The sequence below is a fragment of the Echeneis naucrates genome, chromosome 10 (genome assembly GCF_900963305.1).
Source record: "Echeneis naucrates chromosome 10, fEcheNa1.1, whole genome shotgun sequence".
Taxonomy (NCBI): domain Eukaryota; kingdom Metazoa; phylum Chordata; class Actinopteri; order Carangiformes; family Echeneidae; genus Echeneis; species Echeneis naucrates.
This window is the reverse complement of record NC_042520.1, coordinates 1062436-1084192: the sequence shown is the minus strand read 5'-3', so window position 1 is coordinate 1084192 and position 21757 is coordinate 1062436. Positions and strand designations below refer to the sequence as shown.

The 21757-nt window shown below is 45.3% G+C and overlaps 1 protein-coding gene across 4 annotated transcripts; it reads left to right on the top strand.

Moving 5' to 3' along the window:
- Positions 1–527: 527 nt before the first annotated feature.
- On the top strand, positions 528–21747 carry shtn3 (shootin 3). 4 transcript variants are annotated; one of them, XM_029513128.1, is made up of 18 exons: positions 528–836; positions 4646–4706; positions 11700–11794; positions 11965–12142; positions 12523–12620; positions 12709–12790; positions 12954–13048; positions 13374–13520; positions 13966–14119; positions 14805–14979; positions 15285–15355; positions 15482–15585; positions 16303–16317; positions 16607–16669; positions 16878–17007; positions 18040–18343; positions 18460–18530; positions 21528–21747. In XM_029513128.1, exons 1-18 carry the CDS (start codon positions 774–776, stop codon positions 21542–21544), a joined length of 1923 nt encoding a protein of 640 aa, XP_029368988.1. In that variant the 5' UTR covers positions 528–773; the 3' UTR covers positions 21545–21747. The 4 variants fall into 4 exon arrangements, with proteins under 4 accessions (XP_029368988.1, XP_029368984.1, XP_029368986.1 ...); XM_029513124.1 differs by having other exon boundaries at positions 18460–21747; XM_029513126.1 differs by lacking the exon at positions 16303–16317 and having other exon boundaries at positions 16610–16669; positions 18460–21747.
- The last annotated feature ends 10 nt before the right edge of the window (positions 21748–21757 follow it).

Here is a 21757-nt window from a genome sequence, read left to right as displayed (position 1 = left end):
ATATCAGATTCAGGGCTGTCCTCACATTCTGTCCGATTTCAGTGAGTTTTACGGTTTTTTCCTCAGCATGAATAATGACAATAATAAACTTTATAGGTGCTCGGGACTTAAATATGGAAGCTTATCTGAAGTTACATAATTAAATCTCTAGATGTCGGTGTGGGGCAGTTTATTTTTCCACACACACACACACACAGTGTCTCCAGAGCTCAGTATCACAGTCTGACCTTTGTGTTCATGGAGAAAACAAACCTACACTTAAAATCACGATTGTAATGTATTAATATGGATCATATTAAAATAACACATCTGCACTCCCACTCCACTCACAGGGGCCCCAAAGAATCCAGGCCAGACTTCAATAATTATAATCACATCAGGAAAATTAACACGAAGATGAAGTCAAATTAGTTCATTATAGCTTTTTTTTTGTCTAACGTCCTCCCACGCAGGCGCACTGATGGTTCAGTCCGATTCTGCCTGCAGCATTAAGGAAGGAAAGAGGGAAGGAAACGAGGAAGGAGGAGTGCAGGGGAGCCAGATGATGCTGACAGTGAGAGGAGGAGGAGGATCCTGTCCGCCGGCAGCAGCAGCAGCAGCGAGCCGCCGCTCTCATCCATGTGTTTGGGAGAAGAAGACCAAATTAAAAATGGGCTGGGATCCAAACATGTGCTGCTAAAAAGTGTAGCTTCATTTTTTAAATTTATTTCAAATCTAGATCATCAGAGTTTGGTTGAATAAATAAAAAAAGGAAGAAGAAGAGGGACCTGGAGATGCTTCCCTGCTCATCATCGGCGCAGATGGAGCCGGAGACGGACGCGCTCATTCAAACTGAGGTAATAAGAAAATAGCAGACACCAGCCCGACCCCCCCCCGATCCGGTTTATTCTGCACGAGGACCGGCTCCGGTCCACGCCTTTGTCCCGGTGCAGATGGGGCATTCTGCGGCTGATTGTGAGTCCGCCGGCCGGCGTCTCCTCCACAGCCGGACCCCTCCCTAAAACCTCTCACCGTTAAAGCGGAGAGAACAAAATCTGCTCTGCGTTTTAATTCTCACACTCGTTTTTCTGCCGGTTTCTGGCTGAAGTGGTTTGTTCTTTCTGAGGTTGTATTTTTATTCTGAGGGGCCGAGAGCTTTATTGTCTGACTTCACAGGCGGGGGGGGGGGGGGGGGAATGGCCTCATCACTTCCTGGTTCAGTCTGAAAACCTGAACCAGGATTTCAGCTCAGTGGTAGAAGACCTGGGGGGATCCAGGAGTCTTTACTCCGCTGAACGCACCATCCAGTTAGTGTTTGGTGGCACCGCCCGTTGACCTCCAAGGACACCTGCCCCTGTTGTGCCTTGTGTCATTCATCAAGTTTGAATATGGAATTGAACCCTCTCCCTTCACATGGTTTGTTGGTGCCTTGCTTCATTGTTCATGGACAAGCAGGGAATTGATCCTGCAGCCCTGCCATACATCACCTTATTGGGGGAAATAGGATCTCTCCTGCGCTTTGGTTTTGCCTTTACTGGGAATTCAACTGCCAACCAGGTGTGTTGGTGCCCCATTGACCTACATTCCCACCAATTGTTTGGTCCACACATTATACAGGGAATTTAACCCTTAGCCAATTACTGGCTGAGCTCTAGAGCTAAATGAGGAACTGAACCCTCAACCTCCACGGGTTTTGTTAGTGCCTTGCTCTCCAGATTGACTTTTTATTGTAATTTTTTCAAAAAGAAAAAAAAAAAACTGTTTAATATTTTGACCTAATCTGATAAAACTCCTAGCCAACAGCAGCACAGCTAACCAAGCCTGACCAGAAACTGCTTGTCAAAGTGTTGGTTGCCATTTTCTTACACAAACATTGTGTTTTTGTCATGTGTTTGCTGCATTGTCGCACAACAACAGAAAACAGGAAAAAGCTCCAAGGCTAAGCTAGCTGCTAACATGTGGATCTGAAGAGCGTGTGTTTTTATTTAAGAGACGCGTCATGGCGCCTCCCCGTGGTCATCCAGCAGCATGGGGAATTGAACCCTCCCTCAGCTTCCTCTGGGAAATCTGAGCTGACAGTGTGTGAGGCTGCAGGTGGAGAAACTGGGACAAGTGCTTCCTGCTGCAGACGGAGCTGCACGCCGACTGTCCCTTTCCTGTCCCCTTCTTCTGCAAACGGCAGCTTCGTTCTGTCGCAGCTACGCCCAAATTCTGAGTTTGAGAAGTCAGTCTTATGTTTCTATGTTCTATAAATACCTCCAGTCGTCCAGGTGACATTTTCATTAGTCAGCTCGGCCTCATGCAGCCGGTAAACACGGTGTGGAGCCTGAATGCCTCCTGGAGCTGCACTGATGAAGCTCATGATGAACTGTCTGTCTGGTTGTGATACATTCAGGGTAGAAATCCTGAATGTCCTGGGTTAGGGTTGGAGGGGGGCACCCGGGGGGTCGAGTTCAGCCACACTAACCACTTGATTACATTGAATAAACTGTTGGCGGTGAGTCAGACCCCCCCCCCCACGGTTTCCACCCAGTGGGGTTTGTTTTGTCTCCATACTAATTTAATTAAGACTATATTTAGAGACAGGTCATGTGTGGTCTTTGGTCCTCATGTTTAGCTCCAGAATAAGTAAAATAACGTGTAGATGTTTGTTCTGTATGTGCTGAAGGATTGTGGGTCTTGATCTGGAGCTCTGCGTTTCTTTGTGTTTACTGTCACTCTTGCAGCACAGGAGGTCAACGAAAGCTCAACGAATCCAATTAGCATTTTAAATGAAGCGCATGGAAAGCACTGCAGATAGTCTGCTAATAACCGGAAACTCAGAAGGGGCGCTGGACATCTCTGTCCAATAACGGACGAGACAGGGACTTTAGATCTGGTCAGAAAGGGGATGATGCCATTCTCGTTAGCTTGACAGACGGGAGAGGAAAAATAACTGGAAATAATTTCTCTTTGTTGAAGAGTGACTGAAGTTAGTTGTATATGGGAGGGAAGTTTGGGGATTAACTGCTTAATGCATTTAGGACATTGATGAAGTTTCTTTTTTAATAATATCATCACTTTTCCTTAAAACAGAAATACAGCTGAGTGTCCAGGATAATTATAAGGATGCTGTCAGTCTACAGTCTATCATTTGAGTTTTTGGCTGTTGTGTCTCCACCTTTGATCAACCGTCTGTTTACGGCTCTGCAGATAGAATAACAACAACACATTCTGGTCGATGAGGATCCAGTTACAGAGGAAGAAATGATACCAAATACAATAGAAACACTCTGATGCAGAAGACAGGAGGCGGAAGGACAACAAATACATCAGAGACACAGTTTAAATGTGAGGACACAGGAGACCTGACAGCCTCATAACGTTAATGTGAAATGCACTCTGGGGGTTTTCTGTCCAAGGCTTGAAGTACAGCAGACGTCCAACATGCTCCATCAGGACAGGGACTGGACTTCCAGAACCTGAAATCATGAGCTTCATTTAATGCTCTCCAGCAGGAATTTTGCATCACTGTTTGTCCTTTTTGTGTTGTTGGCGGAATGAGTTCATTCCTCCAACATCCAAGTCAGACTGCAACGCAGCTGCCCCTCCTAAAAATAACGCAGATCCCCTGGATGTGAAAATGAGCGGCTGTGGCCTTTGTGCCTGTTTGTAGAGAAGTGGAGTCAGCAGAAACTGAGGGAGTCAGTGTGTTATCAGAGGTGAAGGACTGTCTGCGTTGGAGGAGGACAGTGCCATCCTCAGCGTGGGGGAGGGAGGGAAGGAGCTGAGCAGGAAATCCACTCTGTCGAGTCTCCGGAGACACCTGAGAGGATTGTGACACTAAGATTCACGAATACTCCGTCCTCTGGAAGAGTTCGGTGAAAATAGAAATGCTCTAACGATGCATTCACACCTGCCTGTTCATCTGAGCGCTGTGGGTCCTGGTCCTCAGCAGGATTTAGGATGAGTGGTTTCATTTATCACCTTGTTGTAGAGGTGTGTTGTGACACTGTGACATCACCGGTGGGCGTGTCTCCAGGTGAGGTCAGGGGTCAGTGAAACGTTTTATTTTAGCCTGATATGGGAAAGATAAATCTCTGTGAAACACGCGGAAACACTCAGAGGCAAAACATTTTCATTGCTGCTAATTAAAAATTCATTCCATCTACTTAATAACTGCCCATGAAGCTTGAACCCTGAACGAAGTTGTGAAGGTTCAGTGAGTGTTGGCAGGTCGACACTCAGGACGGAGTGCTGATGTGATTGTCTAATTAATTTAATCACCAATAGAAGCAGCTCACTTTTATAATCATGTTTTAAATCCTTCAGCTATGCAACAGTAAATTGAATGGAGTGAGTTCAGTCATTATAATATTTTAATCTACAGTATGAATTTTTAATTTGAGGTCAGGAAAAGATCATTTGTGAATGCACTTTATTAATTGGATGGTGTTGGTTGGCTCCAGTGGGTGATGTCACAGCCAATCAGAGGGTCTTTGGATCAGTCCTGTGGGTTTCTGAGTTTATTGTTTTTCATCATTACTGCTCCAAAGAATGATCAGCTGATCAGAAATGACACCTTTAAAAGAACACAAGCAGGTTAAGCGGATGGAGCGTTGGATGCTGTTCCTTCTCAGTGGTTGTGTCACTGTTGTGATCTAACGGCTTCTCTCTGCTCCCACAGTGCAACAGGCTGACGGAGGAGAGGGACGAGGCCGAGAGGCAACTCAAGCACATCAAGAGAGGTGAGCCCCGCCTCCTTCTTCTGACATCACTGATGCCACGTTCAACCTCACCTTTCACTTCACACCACAGCCATGATCAGAAAAACACAAAGAATGTCATGAAAAGTGTGATGACCTCTTTATAGAGTGGTGAAATCCATCATCTACCTTTTTAATATTGTAACCATGACAACAACAATCATCTAATATCAATTTTGCTGAATCATCCTTTCCTAAACCTACCCAAGACGTGACCGTTGATAATCATCACCATGGTGATGAGAGGGCGGTATGCTGCTGTGAGTACAGTGTATTTCTTCATCATTGTAACCTTGACAACCAAGGTCAAGTACGCCTGTCGTTGTGGTGGCCGTCATATCAGAAGATTGAAACGACAAGATGGCCGAAAGCCTCGAAGTTTATTCGCTCAGTTTGGAGTCTTTGACTGTTTGATTGAGTCACTTAAGGATCCACGTGGTGCTACAGGCAGATTATCACCAACGATCCAGGCTTGAGTCCGTCCAGGCCTCTCCAGGTCTCAGTCTGTCTGACTCTGTCCAGGTCTGAGTCCGTCCAGGTCTGAGTCCGTCCAGGTCTGAGTCCGTCCAGGTCTGAGTCCGTCTGACTCTGTCCAGGTCTCAGTCTGTCTGACTCTGTCCAGGTCTGAGTCCGTCCAGGCTTGAGTCCGTCCAGGTCTGAGTCTGTCTGACTCTGTCCAGGTCGTGACTCTGTCCAGGTCTGAGTCCGTCCAGGTCTGAGTCCGTCTGACTCTGTCCAGGTCTCAGTCCGTCTGACTCTGTCCAGGTCTCAGTCCGTCTGACTCTGTCCAGGTCTGAGTCCGTCCAGGCCTCTCCAGGTCTGAGTCCGTCTGACTCTGTCCAGGTCTGAGTCCGTCCAGGCCTCTCCAGGTCTGAGTCCGTCTGACTCTGTCCAGGTCTGAGTCCGTCTGACTCTGTCCAGGTCTGAGTCTGTCTGACTCTGTCCAGGTCTCTATCTGTCCTGGTCTCAGGTTTCTCAGGCTGACACATCACCTGACAGCTGACACCTCCACCCCCTCCTTCCTCCTCACCCTGCACACCTTTCCTTCTCACCTGTGTGACATCGGCGACACCTTGTCCCCTGAGTGGGTGTGTCTAACAGGGGAGGGCAGGATGTCCCTGTTTCTACGGTGACTGCTTAGCCAAACGTAGAGAGACCAAAAGGGTTTTTGGCCCCAGTTCTCTGTCAGGAAGGAGGTCGATCAGCTGCAGGTGCCAGATCCCGTCATGACTGTCCAGGCAGGTAAGAGGCCGCGGTCACAGCAGAGTTACACCTTACTGATCAGATCGTTCTCCATGTGCTGCACCTGGCGTGATTTGTTTAAAGCGAAGTCATCTGGCTGATGTGAGCTGAAGACCTTTCATCCTCAGAGACTCGGAACAATTTCAAAATCAGGTGTTTGTTTATATCCTATTCATGACGCAGCAAAAAATTTGACAAACGGCATAGTCAGCACGATGCAGGTCTAAGCGTGGCCGTCACTGGAGGCCGGTTCAGTGGCGGTTGTGTCACAGACACCGTTGCTGGCAAGCATGAAGAAATGTAGAAGTAGGTGAACGATAAATGTCCATCACAACTGACAGAAGACAGAGAGACGACACATGAGCTGTCTTTGTTAACTATCAGGTGTCACGGTCTCCATCCTCTGGAGCCCGAGCCCGGTCAGATGACCCAGACCAGGACCTGGGCCCCCATTCATCAGGAGTCCAGGAAGAGAAATTTTAGAGGAAGCTGAGCAGATGACAAGGTCGGACTTCTTCGACTGTCAGAGAAACTTGTCCTGAAAACTTCAGCATCAGCAGAAACTTTCCTGATCCTCCGGCTCATGTCAGACTTTCATTGCTGACGTCTTTCATTCATTCACCCCCCCCCCCCCCCCCCCAGGAGGAGACTGCAGTCGCTCATGTCATGTTATTCCTGTGAATTATTAAAACCTCCAGCCGTGAATTTTTCATCAGCTGAAAATGGGAGGGGGAGGAAGCAGAGGGAAAAGTGAGCCCGGGTCCATTGTGGGCCCTCAGAAAGCCTTTGTACCTGCTCCTCCATATTTGATGTCCGCATTTTAATGAACTTAATGAGGTTGGACCTGGATCAGCAAGTCCAGAACAGACCATCAGGGAGGCTGTGAGGAAACAAACCCACCTCACTGATGGATGTACGCGCTCTCATCACACTGAGGATGAACGAAACACATGATCACGTGGTTTTATATAAAATTAGCTGCTGATGTTCAGGATCTTCCTGTGTCGGTTTCTCCTTGAGGGAACCGATGTTTACTCAGACTCAAAGATGATAAGGAAAAATTATTCAGCGCTGTAACTCAGGACGGGGAGAATGTGTATGTAAAACCATGAGTCTGTGATGATCTGCATCAGTGTGATCAAGCTATTTTTGTATTTCTCACCAAAAAGCTGAAACTTTAAATATCTGGAACATCACTTTGATTTTCTCCTCTGCCTCTCTGGTGGAAACGGCTCATGGTGAAAAACAGGAAAAGTTAAATTGAAAAAATAAAAAATTGTTTCAATCATGGAGACAAAAGGAGGAAGAAGCACTGATGCATCTTTTCAGAGTTTAAGAGAGTGTCCTCAAATGAAGAGTCAAAATGTTTCTTTGCCTTTAGCAGAGAAATTTAGAGTGCACGGCTGCAAGCTCCTGATCTTTTCAGCTGGTAGGAAACAGGCGGAGCTGATGTCTCACAGTCTGCAATATATTCTTTCTATTAAACCACAGCAGCAGAACAAGCTGTCGGTTCAGGAGCTGAGTGTCAGATGTGCCTGTCAGGGATTTTAAGAGAAGTCGCAAACAGATGCGGAGAGAGAAAAATGTTAGGAGTTATTTTCACGCATCCGTGATCAGAACCGGGAAAAAAAAAGTGCAGAGAAACCCCCAGAAATACATCCTTCCTCAAAAAGCAAAGAATGGGAACAATAAAAAATCAGCAGCAGGATTTTTAAAAAGCCAGAACTCAAACATCGGTGTGCGATGCTGGTGTGATGGAGCATGTAACTAAGAGCGAACCTGATACCACTCAGCTTTACAAATATGGCCGCCTGCAGCGGCGTCGGCTCGTGGAGCCTAGTTATTCACTCTACTGTGCTCAGATAAAAGCCTGTGGCAGCACTTTCCCTGCATTCAAGTGCTATAGAAAATACTGTAATTACACTCTGGGAGCACACAAAGGACCAACAAGCTGCTGACGTCTGAGCAGCAAAGTGTAATTTTCTCTGACACGAGTCGGTGACTGATTATTATCCGCTTCTTTTTGGGATCCAGAGTTTTCTCATTCACAGGCGCTGAAAAAACACAAACACAGCAACACTAATTACTAATTATGAGTGAACCCAAAGCTGAAGAACCTGCCGCCGGAATTCTGTCTAATGACATCACATTGCATTGAAGTCTATGGGGAAAATGCCTGGTTGTTGTACCGGCCGGGCAGTAATGTGAAGTCTGCAGTTGGATCACATCTTAGGGATTTTTCCCATATTCGTTTTTTGTTCTTTGTTTGTTTTTTCCCAATCTTTAATTTTTGGGAATTCTGTTTTTAGAATTTTACGCAAATTTAACCCGGAGACAGTGTTTTAAGTAATGAAATATAGACAATTTCTTCAGTAATAACTGAAAACTCTAATGCTTCCACAGATTTAAGCATAATTTAACATAATTATAAAACAATGAAATATACGTTGCACAACTTGCCCCCGCTGGGAATTGAAATGTGCCCACTACGCTCCGGTCACCACATTTATGCATTCATTCATTTAATTTTATTATGGGGAAAAAAAATGTTTATGTAAAATGTTGGCCAGTTCCGTGTTATTCCGTGCTTATAATGAATTCATTGTTTTTGTGATGGCAGATTTTATAGGGCCTTATTCACCAACTGCCCGGGAAGACAAAATGAGGAACCCATGTTTAACTGCACTTTTTTTGTGTAAAGAGACACTTTTATTTTTGTTATATTGCTTTTATGCACCAATTCCATGTAAGCATGGATGAATGTTTAAAACTTAAATGAAAAAGACAATTGTCTCCATTGGTCATTCTGTCAGACTGGAGTAGATCATGAGGATCCTGCACGTCTACAGAGTGAAGCAGAAATCATTATGAATCGAATCCTCAGATAGTAAGATTCCCACCCTTACTGTTTGTCATGTTTCCTGATGAGCTTCAGCAGACAAACATACAAACAGCAGCTTGATGTTCAGCTGCTTTGGGTAAATTCCCTCTGCCGCAGGATTTCACTCTCGCTTACAGACCGATGTGTTGACCGTTGACTAATCCTCCACATCATCTGTTTTCAGCTTCAGCTGAGTGAAAAACAACAGCAGCTCTTTGTCTCAGCAGGAGACCAACTCCGGTTTTAAAGCTCTGCAGCTTTTATCTCATGAACTGGATTCTTATTGGAGACAGAGAAGCCGGCCCAGTCGGAGGAAACCGCTTCAGGTCTAATATTGTTTAGCCTAACACTGTGGTCATATGAGCTAATGCTAATTTTGCAGATGGTTCACCTGATCAGGTTTCAGCTTCATGGGAATCGAACACAGCTCCCCGTGTCACATTCCGTCCACCCTACACCCCCCCCCCCCACCCCCCCGTGGCCATTTTCGCTCTGTAAAATACCTGTCAGCACGCTTCCATTCAGTCCTGATATCATTCCTGCTGCCAGCAACAAAACCAAATGATGAGGTCACAGTTAGCTGCTGCCAGACAACCTGTTGGCCGTCTCCACTCGACAAAACACTGCAGTTCGTCCTAAAACACAACAGGAAAGCCTCAAAAACCTGATTAGTTGCCCAAAAGAAAATTTTAAAATGGGATGGACACCGTGTCCTCCCTTCTCCTCCTGTCTATGCTGTCCAATATGACAATGACCAAAGAGTCAAAGTAAAACTTAAAACATCCTCTTTGACATTAAAGCTGCCAAAATAACTCACTTTCTTTTAGACAGTCGATACTTTATGTTTTATTTTTCTTTTAAAATGACCCCCCGTGGATGTTCCCTCAGTGTTGTATAAATGGATTCTCTGAGGTGTTTGAACTAGATCCAGGTCTTTGTATTTCATCTTTAAATGAAGCAGATGACTGTAGACGAGCTGCTTCACTGTAACGTCACCGCTGCACACACACAACTACACAGGTGTGTTTCTGTCCCATTGTGTTGCATTCAGGCTCCATCAGTCAGAGGAGCATTAGTCATGTAGCCCCGGAGAAGAAAAACCTTCACCTGAGATCCATTTGAGACTGAGCCAAATGTGGCGGACTCATCGGGCCTGAAGGCGTCGCTGACACAGATACAGGATGTGGTCAGAGTTGCCATAGTGACCCCAGCATGTCTGATTCACAAACTATAAGATATGAAGCTGAGCTCTTCAGGTGATATTCTACTTCACCCTTCCTGATGTCATTGAAGAGTAGGATCAGGGTTTTCTAACCCTTCCACTGTCATAGAAAGAACCAACACCTTCCCCGTACTCCTCAGCGGTGAGGAAGACGATAATCACATTTAGGGCTTGTGCATCGACCAGGATAGACCCTGTTAATGGGTTAATGGGACCTTAGCAGGATCCTGCTGCTGTCTGTAACACAGACTGAAGGACTCCTGGACCGACCGTGTCGCTGCAGAGACAGAGCAGAGACAAAAAATGAGCTTAATACTGAGACTCATTTTGGTTTGTTTTCTGATTCTATCATGAAAGCAGAAGCAGCGATGTGAAGAAAAGGGCGCGGGGAGAAGATGAGAGATGACAATGCTTCTTCATCTCATCAAGTCTCTCCCAAAGTCTGCGTATCTGGGTCATATTAAAATAACTCTGGTGACAACATCCGATGGCTGCCAGCATCACACAACGTCAGACTCACAGTTTTAAACATTTTAAAGTGTTTATCACACCAATCAACAGCTTTAGTCCGTATCTAAACCTGGACCAGGACTCTGGGTCTACAAAGACAGGCTGATGCTGAAGAGCCTTAAACCTGCAGTCTATCTAATGACCATCAGGGGGCGACACCTTCTGACAGACAAACAAGATGGCTGACAGAGAAAATACAAACAGGAAGCTTCAAAACAGATGACGACATGGACGATTGACTCTTTACATCATATTCAGGTAACATAAATGAACTGACTGAAACCTGGAGACCCCCGGTTCAGCACCTGGTTCAGGTCCCGGTTCAGGTCCCGGTTCATCTCCTCGTTCATCTCCCGGTTCAGCTCCCGGTTCATCTCCCGGTTCAGACATCAACCCTTCCCATCTCTATTCATTGAAGTGAAGAACAAATGAATGAATAAAAAAAGAGATTGTCAAACATAACATTTGTTTTTAAATCTTTTTAGGCTTCACTTTGAGTGTGAAAGACGTAAAAGACAATTAAAATGTCCTCAAGTCAGAGGGACATTAAATCAGTGCACATGAAACTGAATGAACTGTAGTGCAGCTTGTGCGAACTGTTGAACTGTTGCTGAGAAGCACACAGATGTTTCAGGCTCTGATCTACTGTGTATTTATTTATTTCATTTTTATTTACTTTTTTACACTGTTATTTCTGCTGAATCTCTTTAATCTCTGTTTCTTTATATCATTTTGTTTTACTGAGTTAAAGACTCCAGTTCAGAGTAACTGGAGATTTTGGACCTTTAAAAAAAAATGTTTCAACTGAATCAAACTAAACCCATAAAAATTAAATCAAATAAATCCTTGTTTACAACGTGCAGCTAAATACACCATGATTCTGCTCGGACCTCTTTATATTTGGTTTTAGGAAAAGGTCTTTTTGTCCATTTTTGTCAAACTTTGTGTGTATGTGTGTGTCTGGATGCATTTCCCCATTAGGGACAGCAAAGATACAACTTGTCATAATGATGTGAGCGATGTTGCAGGAAAGGTGAGTAACACATATTCTGCATTTAAAAGATAACACTAAAACTGTCCCTCTTTGTGTGTCTGTTTGTGTGTGTTGTGACTCACTCAGTGTCTCAGATGGTGATCGAGGAGGTGAGCGTTCTGCAGACTCAGCTGGAGATTGAGAAGTCATGCAGGGAAAATGCAGAAGCTCTGGCTACAAAGGTCAGGCACACACTGACACACACTGACACACACACACTAATCAATGCTGTAGGATTAGCATGGTCAGGGTCCAGCTGCATCAGCAGGTGAGTCAGGATGAATCTGCAGAGACTGACGTCCTCTGATTCTTCATCATTATTCTGTTCTCACTCGTGAACTTTGACCTCCAGCTCAACTGTGAGAACAGGAAGTTGAAGTACCTGAGCCTGTCGACCCGGCCGTGTTTGGACGAGCTGCTTCCCAGCATCTCCGACTGCATCACCCTGGAGGCCGAAGCCGAAGCAGACTCGGCAGACGCAGCAGACGGCAGCGCAGACACCTTCATGCAGTATCAGCAGCAGGTTAAAGGTACAACATGTGGATTTGGATCTCTGCTCCGTGTCGTCCCCCTCCCTCCCCTTTATTCACCTCTTTTTAATTAAAAGGGAGCATTCCCATCACACCATGCTTCTTTAAGCGTTCAGAAACAAGGCCTTTGTAGACCAGCTCCTCCAAATCTGAATCCAGGTCTACCAAAGGACACAGCCCCCTAGTCAGAGACACCTGAAGCTAGAGACCAGAAACTCATTAGGAAAATGTTTAGTTAGTAAATCAGGCAAGTAAGGCCATTTCCCCATAGACTTCAATTCAATCTGACTTCTCTTTACAGCCAGTAGAGTCGCCCCCTGATGGTCAGTAGATAGAATGAAGGTTTTATCGAAACTCTCAGTCACATGTTTGTTTCTCAGATCTGAGGGAGACGGTGAACAGTTTGTTGGAGGAGAAGAAGAATTTCGTTTGTCAGGTTCATGACCAGCAGAGGAGGATAGAGGAGCTGACTGTCCAGGTGAGGAGGGAGCGCTTCAGCTTCTGTATATAAAAACGACTGATGCCCTCTAAACGTCCGCTCTCTGATTGTGTTGCATTTGCTGCAGTCGGAAAAAGATCAGGCAGAGATGAAGGAGCTCCGCGAAACTGTTGAGCAGCAAAACAAAACCATCAAGAGATTTAACAGAGGTGAGTCAGAGAGGAAAGCTAAAGATACACTGTCATACAATTATAAGTCAACAGAGCCCTCTGTTATTTAACTATCAACACCAGTTATACTAACAACACACTTTTCTGAGTATTATTTCCTAATAAGGCCGAAATATATCATCATCATTATTCATTTCTTCAGTCTCCATGATGGCGGCTCAGGAGTACGACGGGATGAAGGAGCAGCTGGACTTGGAGCAGAGTCTGAGGGTCAAAGCTGAGACTTACGCACACGAGGTGAAGACACACATGCTAACAACGCCCATTGTGGGTCACTGCACAAAAGAGCAACAGTGTGCAGATATTAGTGTGTAGATCTTCAGCTAATGTTCACGTTATCGTGAAGTAAGACTGACGACCTTCTCGAGGTGGAGGTTGAGTGTTGGCCCAGCTGTGTGTTGCTGCGCAGTCTGGTGAATGAAATCTGAATCTGCTGTCTGCTGACCTGAACGGTGAAGAGCCTGCAGACTGTGTGATGGACACATGGAGGCGTTAAGTTAACCTGGAGGTGATGATGATGGTGGTGGTGGTGGTGGTGGTTCTCCCTCTCCTCCTCCTGCAGATGCTGGTGAAGCAGAAGGAGGCCAACAGGCAGAGCATGCTGCTGCTGCAGAATGCTGAGCCCAGCGTTCAGCTGCTCAAAGCTCTGGAGGACGTCGCCACCGTCACCAAAACCCTGGAGGACGAGCGTCTGCAGCATCAGCAGAAGGTAACTTGTTGTTGATATCAGAACCGCGGAAGCTGTGAGGCCACAAGCAGCATCTCCGGTCCACATCTCCATCTTATTTTAGGGGAACTTGTGCCGCTGCAGCCGCCAGTGAAACAAAGCTAATCTGATGTTCAGCTAACATTAGCAGAAGCTCCGTCGACCTCAGAGCTGCAGACGTTTGGTCTCTGAATGTGCAGAAATTATTTAGCTCTTGAGTTGTCTGCTGTTGGCGTGAAGCTGTTTCTCCATCAGGATTGTGAGTTCTTCTGACTGTTGTGTTCACTGATGGAGCCTGAACTGTTCTGAGGTGACATGTGACTCATTCAGGTTGCAAGTTCTCCAAGACCAAAACAGCAAATCCTAATGTTATTCAGGAGATAAAGATGGAAATTAAGTTAGATTAAAGATTCTATCTCCCCGGCATGAACTGTCTGTGTGTGTGTAGGTGCAGAGTCTGGAGGCCCAGCTGGAGCAGAGCTGTGTGAAGAAGCAGCTGGAGGCTCTGCAGAGGCAGCTGGAGCTGCTGGAGGTGGAGAAGAAGGACGTGGACGGACGACTGGAACGAGCAGAGAAGAAGAACGAGGAGCTGGAGAACAGAGGTGGAGACACAAACACACACATATACTGACAAAGTGGACTGGACACTAAACATATGACATCATTTAACACAGTATAGGTTAAAGGTCAAAGGTCATAATCTAAAAAAAATAGGCAATAAATAAATAAATAAAAGCAATGTATTTTCATGACATCACTGAATGTGAAAAACAACATTGCACTTGAAGACACTTCATGAAGAATGTCCAGTTTTTGCATTGATGTTGTTTTCTGAATTTTAGCAGCCACTTCAGGCTTAATTTATGCAGAACCATCCTGCACCATTTGAATGAATCACTTCTGTTACGCTCCACAAAAGTCACATTTCAAGTTCCTCCTTTCTCTCATAAAACAGATTTTAACCTCAGTGATGAAGTGAAAACATGGCGGGTGTCTTCCTTCAGACTTCAGTGGCTGTTGTGTGTTTATTGTGTTGACACAGACCATCGACCCATCTGCTGCAGGAAATCTGGCAAACGTGCAGTATTTCTCCCTCTGTGCCGCACAGCATCTGTCCGTTTACTTTAAATGGGTCACAGGAAGTCAGCGCCACAACCGCTAAAAACGGACAGAATAAATAAAGAAATAAACAAACAGAGGCCTCTTTGATGGCCCAGAGACGGTGTTTTAGGTGGAGTCCTCACTCTGCAGCTGCAGCGACTCTTTCATGCTTCTCTGTCTTCACAGTCCACGAGCTTCAGGAGACCCAGAAAAAGATCACCATGACGACCAGCACGGCACCCCCTGTGCCTGAACCCGGGGTGGCCCCGCCTCCAGCCCCTCCCCCACAGCCACCTCCCCCACCTCCTCCTCCCCCTCCACCGCCTCCTCCACCTCCCCCATCAAGATGCAACCCCCTCAGGTGAGGACGCCGTGACACCGCACGTCTGCAGCTGTCGTGACGTGCGGTGATGCATCATGGGAATTTATCTCGGATGATAATATGTGTGCACGTTACACTGAAAGCCTCACACACACATTTTATGTTGAGTTTATTTTTCTATGATGTGAGATAGCCGCTTATCCTGGTATGATCTAATCACATTAATAATGACAAATGAAACACCCTGTTAATGATTTACAAGATTAATGTCTGATCATCCCAAAGACGATGATAATCTGTCATCAACGTGGCGCTCAGTTGTTATTTGCCGCCCTCCTTCTCAGTTCGCTCATCGCCATCATGAGGAAGTCGTCAAAAGGCTCGAAGGCAGCAGTGAAGGCGGAGCAGCCTCCAGGTGAGTTCAGTCGCACCTGTGTGTGTGTTTATAGATCAAATTCTGCATCACTGGATGATTTTATGATGAAGGCGTAGATTCGTATTTAAAGCAGGTTAATCTCACCTGGGATGCTTCTCTCTGCAGCTGCTGAAGGCGTGGATGACGTGAAGGTGAAGGCGGTGAACGAGATGATGGAGAGGATCAAACATGGTGTTGTCCTGCGGCCCGTCAAGAGCCAGGACAGCAAGGTCGGGATCATCTGTGTTTTTAATTCATATTTTATTATCTTCAATCTAATCTAATTGTCACCATGCTAAGTAAAAAAAATTATTTAATAATAATTTATTTAATTTATTTAAATTTAAAACAATGTCCTGCATGGAAAGTTTAACCACGTACATATATTTGAGCTTGGTTAAAGGTCAAAGGTCAAAGGTCACATCACCCTGACAGAGGCAATAAGAAAAATATCAATAATATCAATAATTTCTTCAAAACAAAATAAAAACAGAGAGGATTCTTCATCCTACCTCGCTGTGACTTCTCCTCCTCCTCCTCTCCTCCTCCTCTCCTCTTCCTCTCCTCTTCCCCTCCCCCTCTCCTCCTCCTCCTCCTCTTCCTCTCCTCTTCCTCCTCCTCCTCCTCCTCCTCCTCTTCCTCTTCCTCCGCCTCCTCTTCCCCTCCCCTCCCCTCCTCCTCCTCATCCTCCTCCTCTCCTCTTCCTCTCCTCTTCCTCCTCCTCCTCTTCCTCTCCTCTTCCTCCTCCTCCTCCTCTTCCTCTTCTTCCTTCTCTCCCCCTCCTCTCCCCTCCCCCTCCTCATCCTCCTCCTCCCCCCCTCCTCCTCCTCCTTTTCCTCCTGTAAACATCAGGATGTCTATAAACTGCGGTTCAGTCAGTGTTTCGTGCTCTCCGGCTGATTGCTCTCCTCTCTCTCCTCCTCATGTTTCCCCTCATGCTGCCTCAGAGAGTAGCAGTAAAAGTGAGTACATTGACATTTGCATCAATCTTGTGGCGTGATGTCACCGTCTTTTCCCTCCCCCTGACCCCAGCAGACACACACACAATACAGCCTCCACTTTTAATCAACCCTAAACACGTCTTTAAACCCGTCAAGGGTCGGACCGCCCTCCCCCTCTCTAACGGATGATGTCCTGCAGCACCGCAGCACTGCAGCTTCTGTACATGTTGGGACAAAAGCTGTAACTTCCAACTTCTGTTATGAGACAAACACTTAAAATAATCTGTGTTTTTATTTCTTTTTTTTCCAGCAGCCTCCAACATGTGAGGAGAAACAACAGGAGAGCGCCATGGATGAGCTAAAGGGCATCCTGGTGAATATGGGTTTATGCTTTCCATCTTTTCACAAAGTTTCATGTTGAGTCTGTGTGCTGTGACATTTCTCCTCAAATCTGGTTCATTTTCACCATTTCAACACCTCCAGTAATTATTCAGGACCTTCAGTAAGTAGTTCAATAATAATAATAGCAGCAATGTTGATGATTCTGTGTTTCCTGCGGTGACGCTCCGTCGCTCCCCCAGGAGACGGTGAAGCGGAGCCCCAGCCGCGGCTCCCAGGAGTCCGGCCCGTCCCCACCGGGGAAGAAGGACAGCGAGTTGGAGGTCATCTTGAGACGCCGACGCAACAAGGCGGGAGAAGCCGGTTCTGGAGGTAACACCCCCCCACCCCAGGATGAGAGTCAGTCCGTCTGATAAGTTCATATGTAGAAAGTTCATCCTCTTTTACCTCGGCCACTTTTCCACACCTAGTAAGCTCAATAATAAGGACATTGTGATTACATTAACAGAATTAACCTTGAACACGAACTGAACTTAGATCAAAAACGGGATAAGCACATGAGAACAAATCCCATTTTGTAGCAAAAACAGTTCTGTCTGGCAACAACAACTGATAACGCAGTGATGTGTTCCATAAAAACTATGAAAGCGAGCCTGCCTTGCAGACCTGAACACTGAACCTCTCTCACCACAATAATACAGAAACTTTTCCACAACACTGCTCTTCAGACGCTGCTGTAAGTCAAGTTTTAGAAAAATCTACACACTGCCGTAGTTGAAATCCAGTTTGACGTTGAAGTTGAAAACACAATGAGCCTGAAATGAAAGTGAAAATAAATTAAAATCAGTGTGTGATGTCATGTCAGGTTGTTGGTCAATATTCAGAGCCACTGCGGAGGTCAGAGGTTCGATTCCCACTGTGGGTGACTGTGTGTGTAGCCACACACACGGTTTTAACGAGGTCGTATTTCAGCTCACGTGGATTTATCAGCTTTTCCATCATCGATTGACCTCCAGCAGCAGAAACCAACCAGAGCTGCTTTATTCGAAGTGACTGAACTGAACAGATCTGGAGCTGCTGCCATAAAACACCTTAAAGATCCTTCTTTAACTCAGAGTTAAGGCTACCTTAAAAAGTCTTCTCCTTAAGGTTTCCTCAAAATAAAGTATATGAGCTCTTATATTTTATACTTAAGGAATCACTTAGTTGTGAGGTACCGCTGATTTTATCTTTTCAGGATTACTCAGATCAGCTCACTTTCTTTCTGTGAGAAACAAATGAAGAAAAGTATTTAAAGCTAATTCACCTCCAGGTTTCTACTAAATGATTGTTTTCTTCTTGAGATCAGGATGAGCTGACACCCAGGGGGATCTGGTTGTTGATGTGTATCCTCTTCCTGTTCAGATGAGCGGGAGGGCCAGATGAGCCACGTCTCATCTTCTGACAGCCTGAACGGGAGATGCACTAGCAGCGACTTGGGGAAGGACGCAGAGGGACAGGCCGGGCTGCTGGTCCCCACCGACCCAGCAGGATCCAGAGCCGTCCAGGAGAGACGGGGGTCAGGGCCGGGACCCGTCGTGGCCCGGAGAAAGAGTTCCGACACAGTCCGGCAGTCCAGAGTCGGCTCCTGGCAGGAGAGGAGGTCCTGCAGCTCCCTGTCTGAGAAAGAACCCGCCGAGTTCCCGGTCAGCAACGGCTGCATCAACAGGTGGGACGGATGGCTGGTTGGTTTCTGGTTCACAATTTGTGTTTGATTATTTTGGAATCACTACAAACTGAAAGAATCTGGTGTGACAGCTCACTTTTTGTCTCTTCTCCGCTCAGCGTCAGGGATGATGATCGAAACGTAACAGAGGTCTGTGTCCAGTCAAATGGAGTCGACCACAGCGAATCCGGTGAGGGCGCACCCGCCGCCATCTACGCCGCCCCGCTGAACGGCAGCGCTGACGCAGAGTGCTAGGAGGGACTCTGAGGATCTGGGGGTTTTCCTTTCTCTAATCTGATCCAGGCTTTTTCTTGATTGATGATGATCAGAGGACGTAGGGTGCCTTCACACCTCGGCTTTTTAAAGAATAACGGATCAGAAAGTTGAAGTTGTTTTGTTTTGTTTTTTCAGATTTACACCAATGTAACAAATAACTGCAGGAGGGCCTGTAAAGAAAAATCACATGACCAACATGTAGCTAATTTACTGAATCCAGAGTTTAAATGTCGTTGTTAAGATAAACTGTTCATGCTCTGGCTGTGAACGCACCCTGACACCTTGAGCCACCGTAGAAACGTTCTCAGACGGTAACTGTTCCTCCTCCTGTCGATATTAACCAGCGACGGCCTTAAACACATTTGGACGTCCATGAATTCACTCGTTAACAAACCGCTTGGTTTCCGATGAAATTTGATGTAGTATGTAGTATTAATGGTCAAATGTTTCTGGTGTAAACCTCGAGCGGGATGAAGGTCAGGACCTATGAATCCTTTACATTTAATCCACGTTGCAGAACCTTCACTGATTTGGCAGAAGCTTTCATCCAAAGGAACTTATGTTTCAGGAACATGAGTGAAGACTTTGGTGTCAGTATTAAATGAGTGCAAGAGATCAAAACAGAAAGTGCCAGTTCTGGATAAATACTGTTGAGGTTTATCTCTTTACGCTGCTAAAAATGAACCATGATTCTTTGATTTCACTCCTGCAGCCTGCGATGCTTCGGGTCAGAAATGCGGAGAACATCTGGTTTCATTTAAACGTCCACAGGTGTCCAGGTTCTACCGTCTCCAGTCTTCAGACAGCGCACAGAGCAGTCGGTGTGTTGTTTCTACTGTGGCTCTATTAACAGCAGCTTCCATCAACCAGCTGAATCAGCTCTTCTCTTGATTCAGACCCGTTGGATCCTTGAGGACAGGTTAACTGACCGTTTGAGGGAAGCTGCACTCTTTTTGCACAGAGCCTCAGTTTTCTTCAAACGCTTCAAATGACTTGTTCAGCGACTGCAAACTTTCAGGTTGATGGGTTGTTTTTTTTCTTTCTCTTCTATTTGATGCACAAAGGATCAGTCTGATATCCCTTTGTGCCATCAGAAGGAATGCACTGTAATGTACTCCAACTTCTGCTCCTCCTTTACTCCTTGTTGTCGTGAGGGCTGCACAATTAATTTACATATAAGAAAGCTTCATCAGCTGCAATACTGAAACACATTTTACTACGTTATATGCTGCAGGAAGAAAAACACTAAAGTAAGCTTGGGACAAAAAATAGAGAATTTTCTAAATTTAGACAAATTGCATGTTGACAAACATATTTTTGGTCATTTTTTTATTTAAAATCATGCACAGTTTCCTCTCTGTCTCTGGGGTGTTTTGATAATTACTCAAAAAATAATAATATAATGACTCACCCTTTTTCTTCTTACATCCAATAAATTCTAAACCGTTGGACTGAAGAAACAATAATTTATTATAATATCTCCAGCGGTCGTGCAAAAAAATCTTAGGTTTACCCAAAAGGTGGAGACAGAGGGCAGATCAGGATGTTATGAAAATAAAATGGATTCAGTGAGGTGCAGATATGTAACTAGGACATTTCTGTTAATTAGATGCTGATATTTGTTATCTAAAGGTAGCATGTTGGGAAGGTCAGAGGTCACGCTGTTGAGACCACAAAGGCCTAACCATCATTTAGCTCTGGATCGAGGAGTTTTCACCGATTATTCAAACCATCATCCAGAAAACCAAAGCTGAGATAAGATTTGTTTTGTGTTTTCCAATGACAGTCTTCATTGTGCAGCCCTGACTGTAGTATCCAGGTATTCAGAAGGCGCGTTCTGTTTTAATCCAACCTCTTCCTGAGTCCAAACGGAAGGAGCTGATTTTTACAACCAGGGTTCAACAAACACGAGCCCAGAAAGGCTGAGGCTCCTGTTCAGGTTTCAGCGTGTCAACTATCAGTGTGTCAGTGCGACGCCTCGATGTGGAGATGCGTGGAAATGATGTCTTGGAGGAAATACAACAGGACGTTTCTCCAACAACAGCAAAGACAGTTAGCGAGTTTCCATCCTGATTTAATAAGCATTTTTAATTTCTTCATTAAGAAAAACGCAGTGAACGTGAGTGAAGGCATCACAGCGGTCAGAACAAAACTTCAACTTTGATTCCGAATTTACCATATTACCATGCTTTCTACTTTTTCTTACTCCTTGTAGTTTTAATGGCCATGTGCTGTCTTCTGCTCCTGCTGGAAAAAATAGCACCACCTGCTGCTAAATCAGTTATTTTGCATATCTTCATTAAAGTGAAAATTTGCTTTGGATGGAAACCCAGCGCAGCACAATATAAATCACCACTAACTGAAATGTTCTCAGGGTCAATGGTACAAACCCACCTTGACAAGACAAAACAAAAAAAATGTTTTGGAGAAGCAAACAGCCATTAAAAAAAAGTAATAATGGTTGGAACAGCTTTAGAGGACCGGGGTGCTTGTGTACTTTGTCTACCTCTCCACAGACACCTGCCTCTAAACCTTATAGGTCCTGAATAACATTAAAACTCATGAGACACCGTCATAGTACGTCCACCAGAGAAAAGATGTCTTCCACATGCCTTCCTCCACTGAATCAGCACTGAGTCCAGAGTCCTGTCTGCACCTAATCTGAGACGCCCTCATTGTTTCTGTGCTCACTCAACGCTCTCGCCGTCACTTTTCACCATGCATTCCTTGACTTTTATTCCGTAGGGCCTACTGTCTATATATTAGCTTTCCTGACGCATTAAGAATAAATTTTGACGAGTATGCAACTACATAAGGCACATTTGTACAATGCTTTCACACTGTCATTCTTTGTTAAAACACACATTGAAAAGTGCATTTTGTTCTGTCCTTTACATGTGTTTTATTCCAGTGCAAAGGATGCAATGAACCGTTCAGCTGCACATAAAACAACCCCATCAGAGCTTTGAAGCAGCCACCAGGCCTGAATCTTATGCATATCAAGGCCTGACAGAGGCCTGCAGCTGGGTCATGTTCTGGGTCCTTGCATAGTTGTCAGCTAAAGTGGCTGCTTAACAAAGGGATTAACTATCTGACAAGAGTTTGGGTAACTATAGATATTGTGTGTGTTTGGGGTGTGTT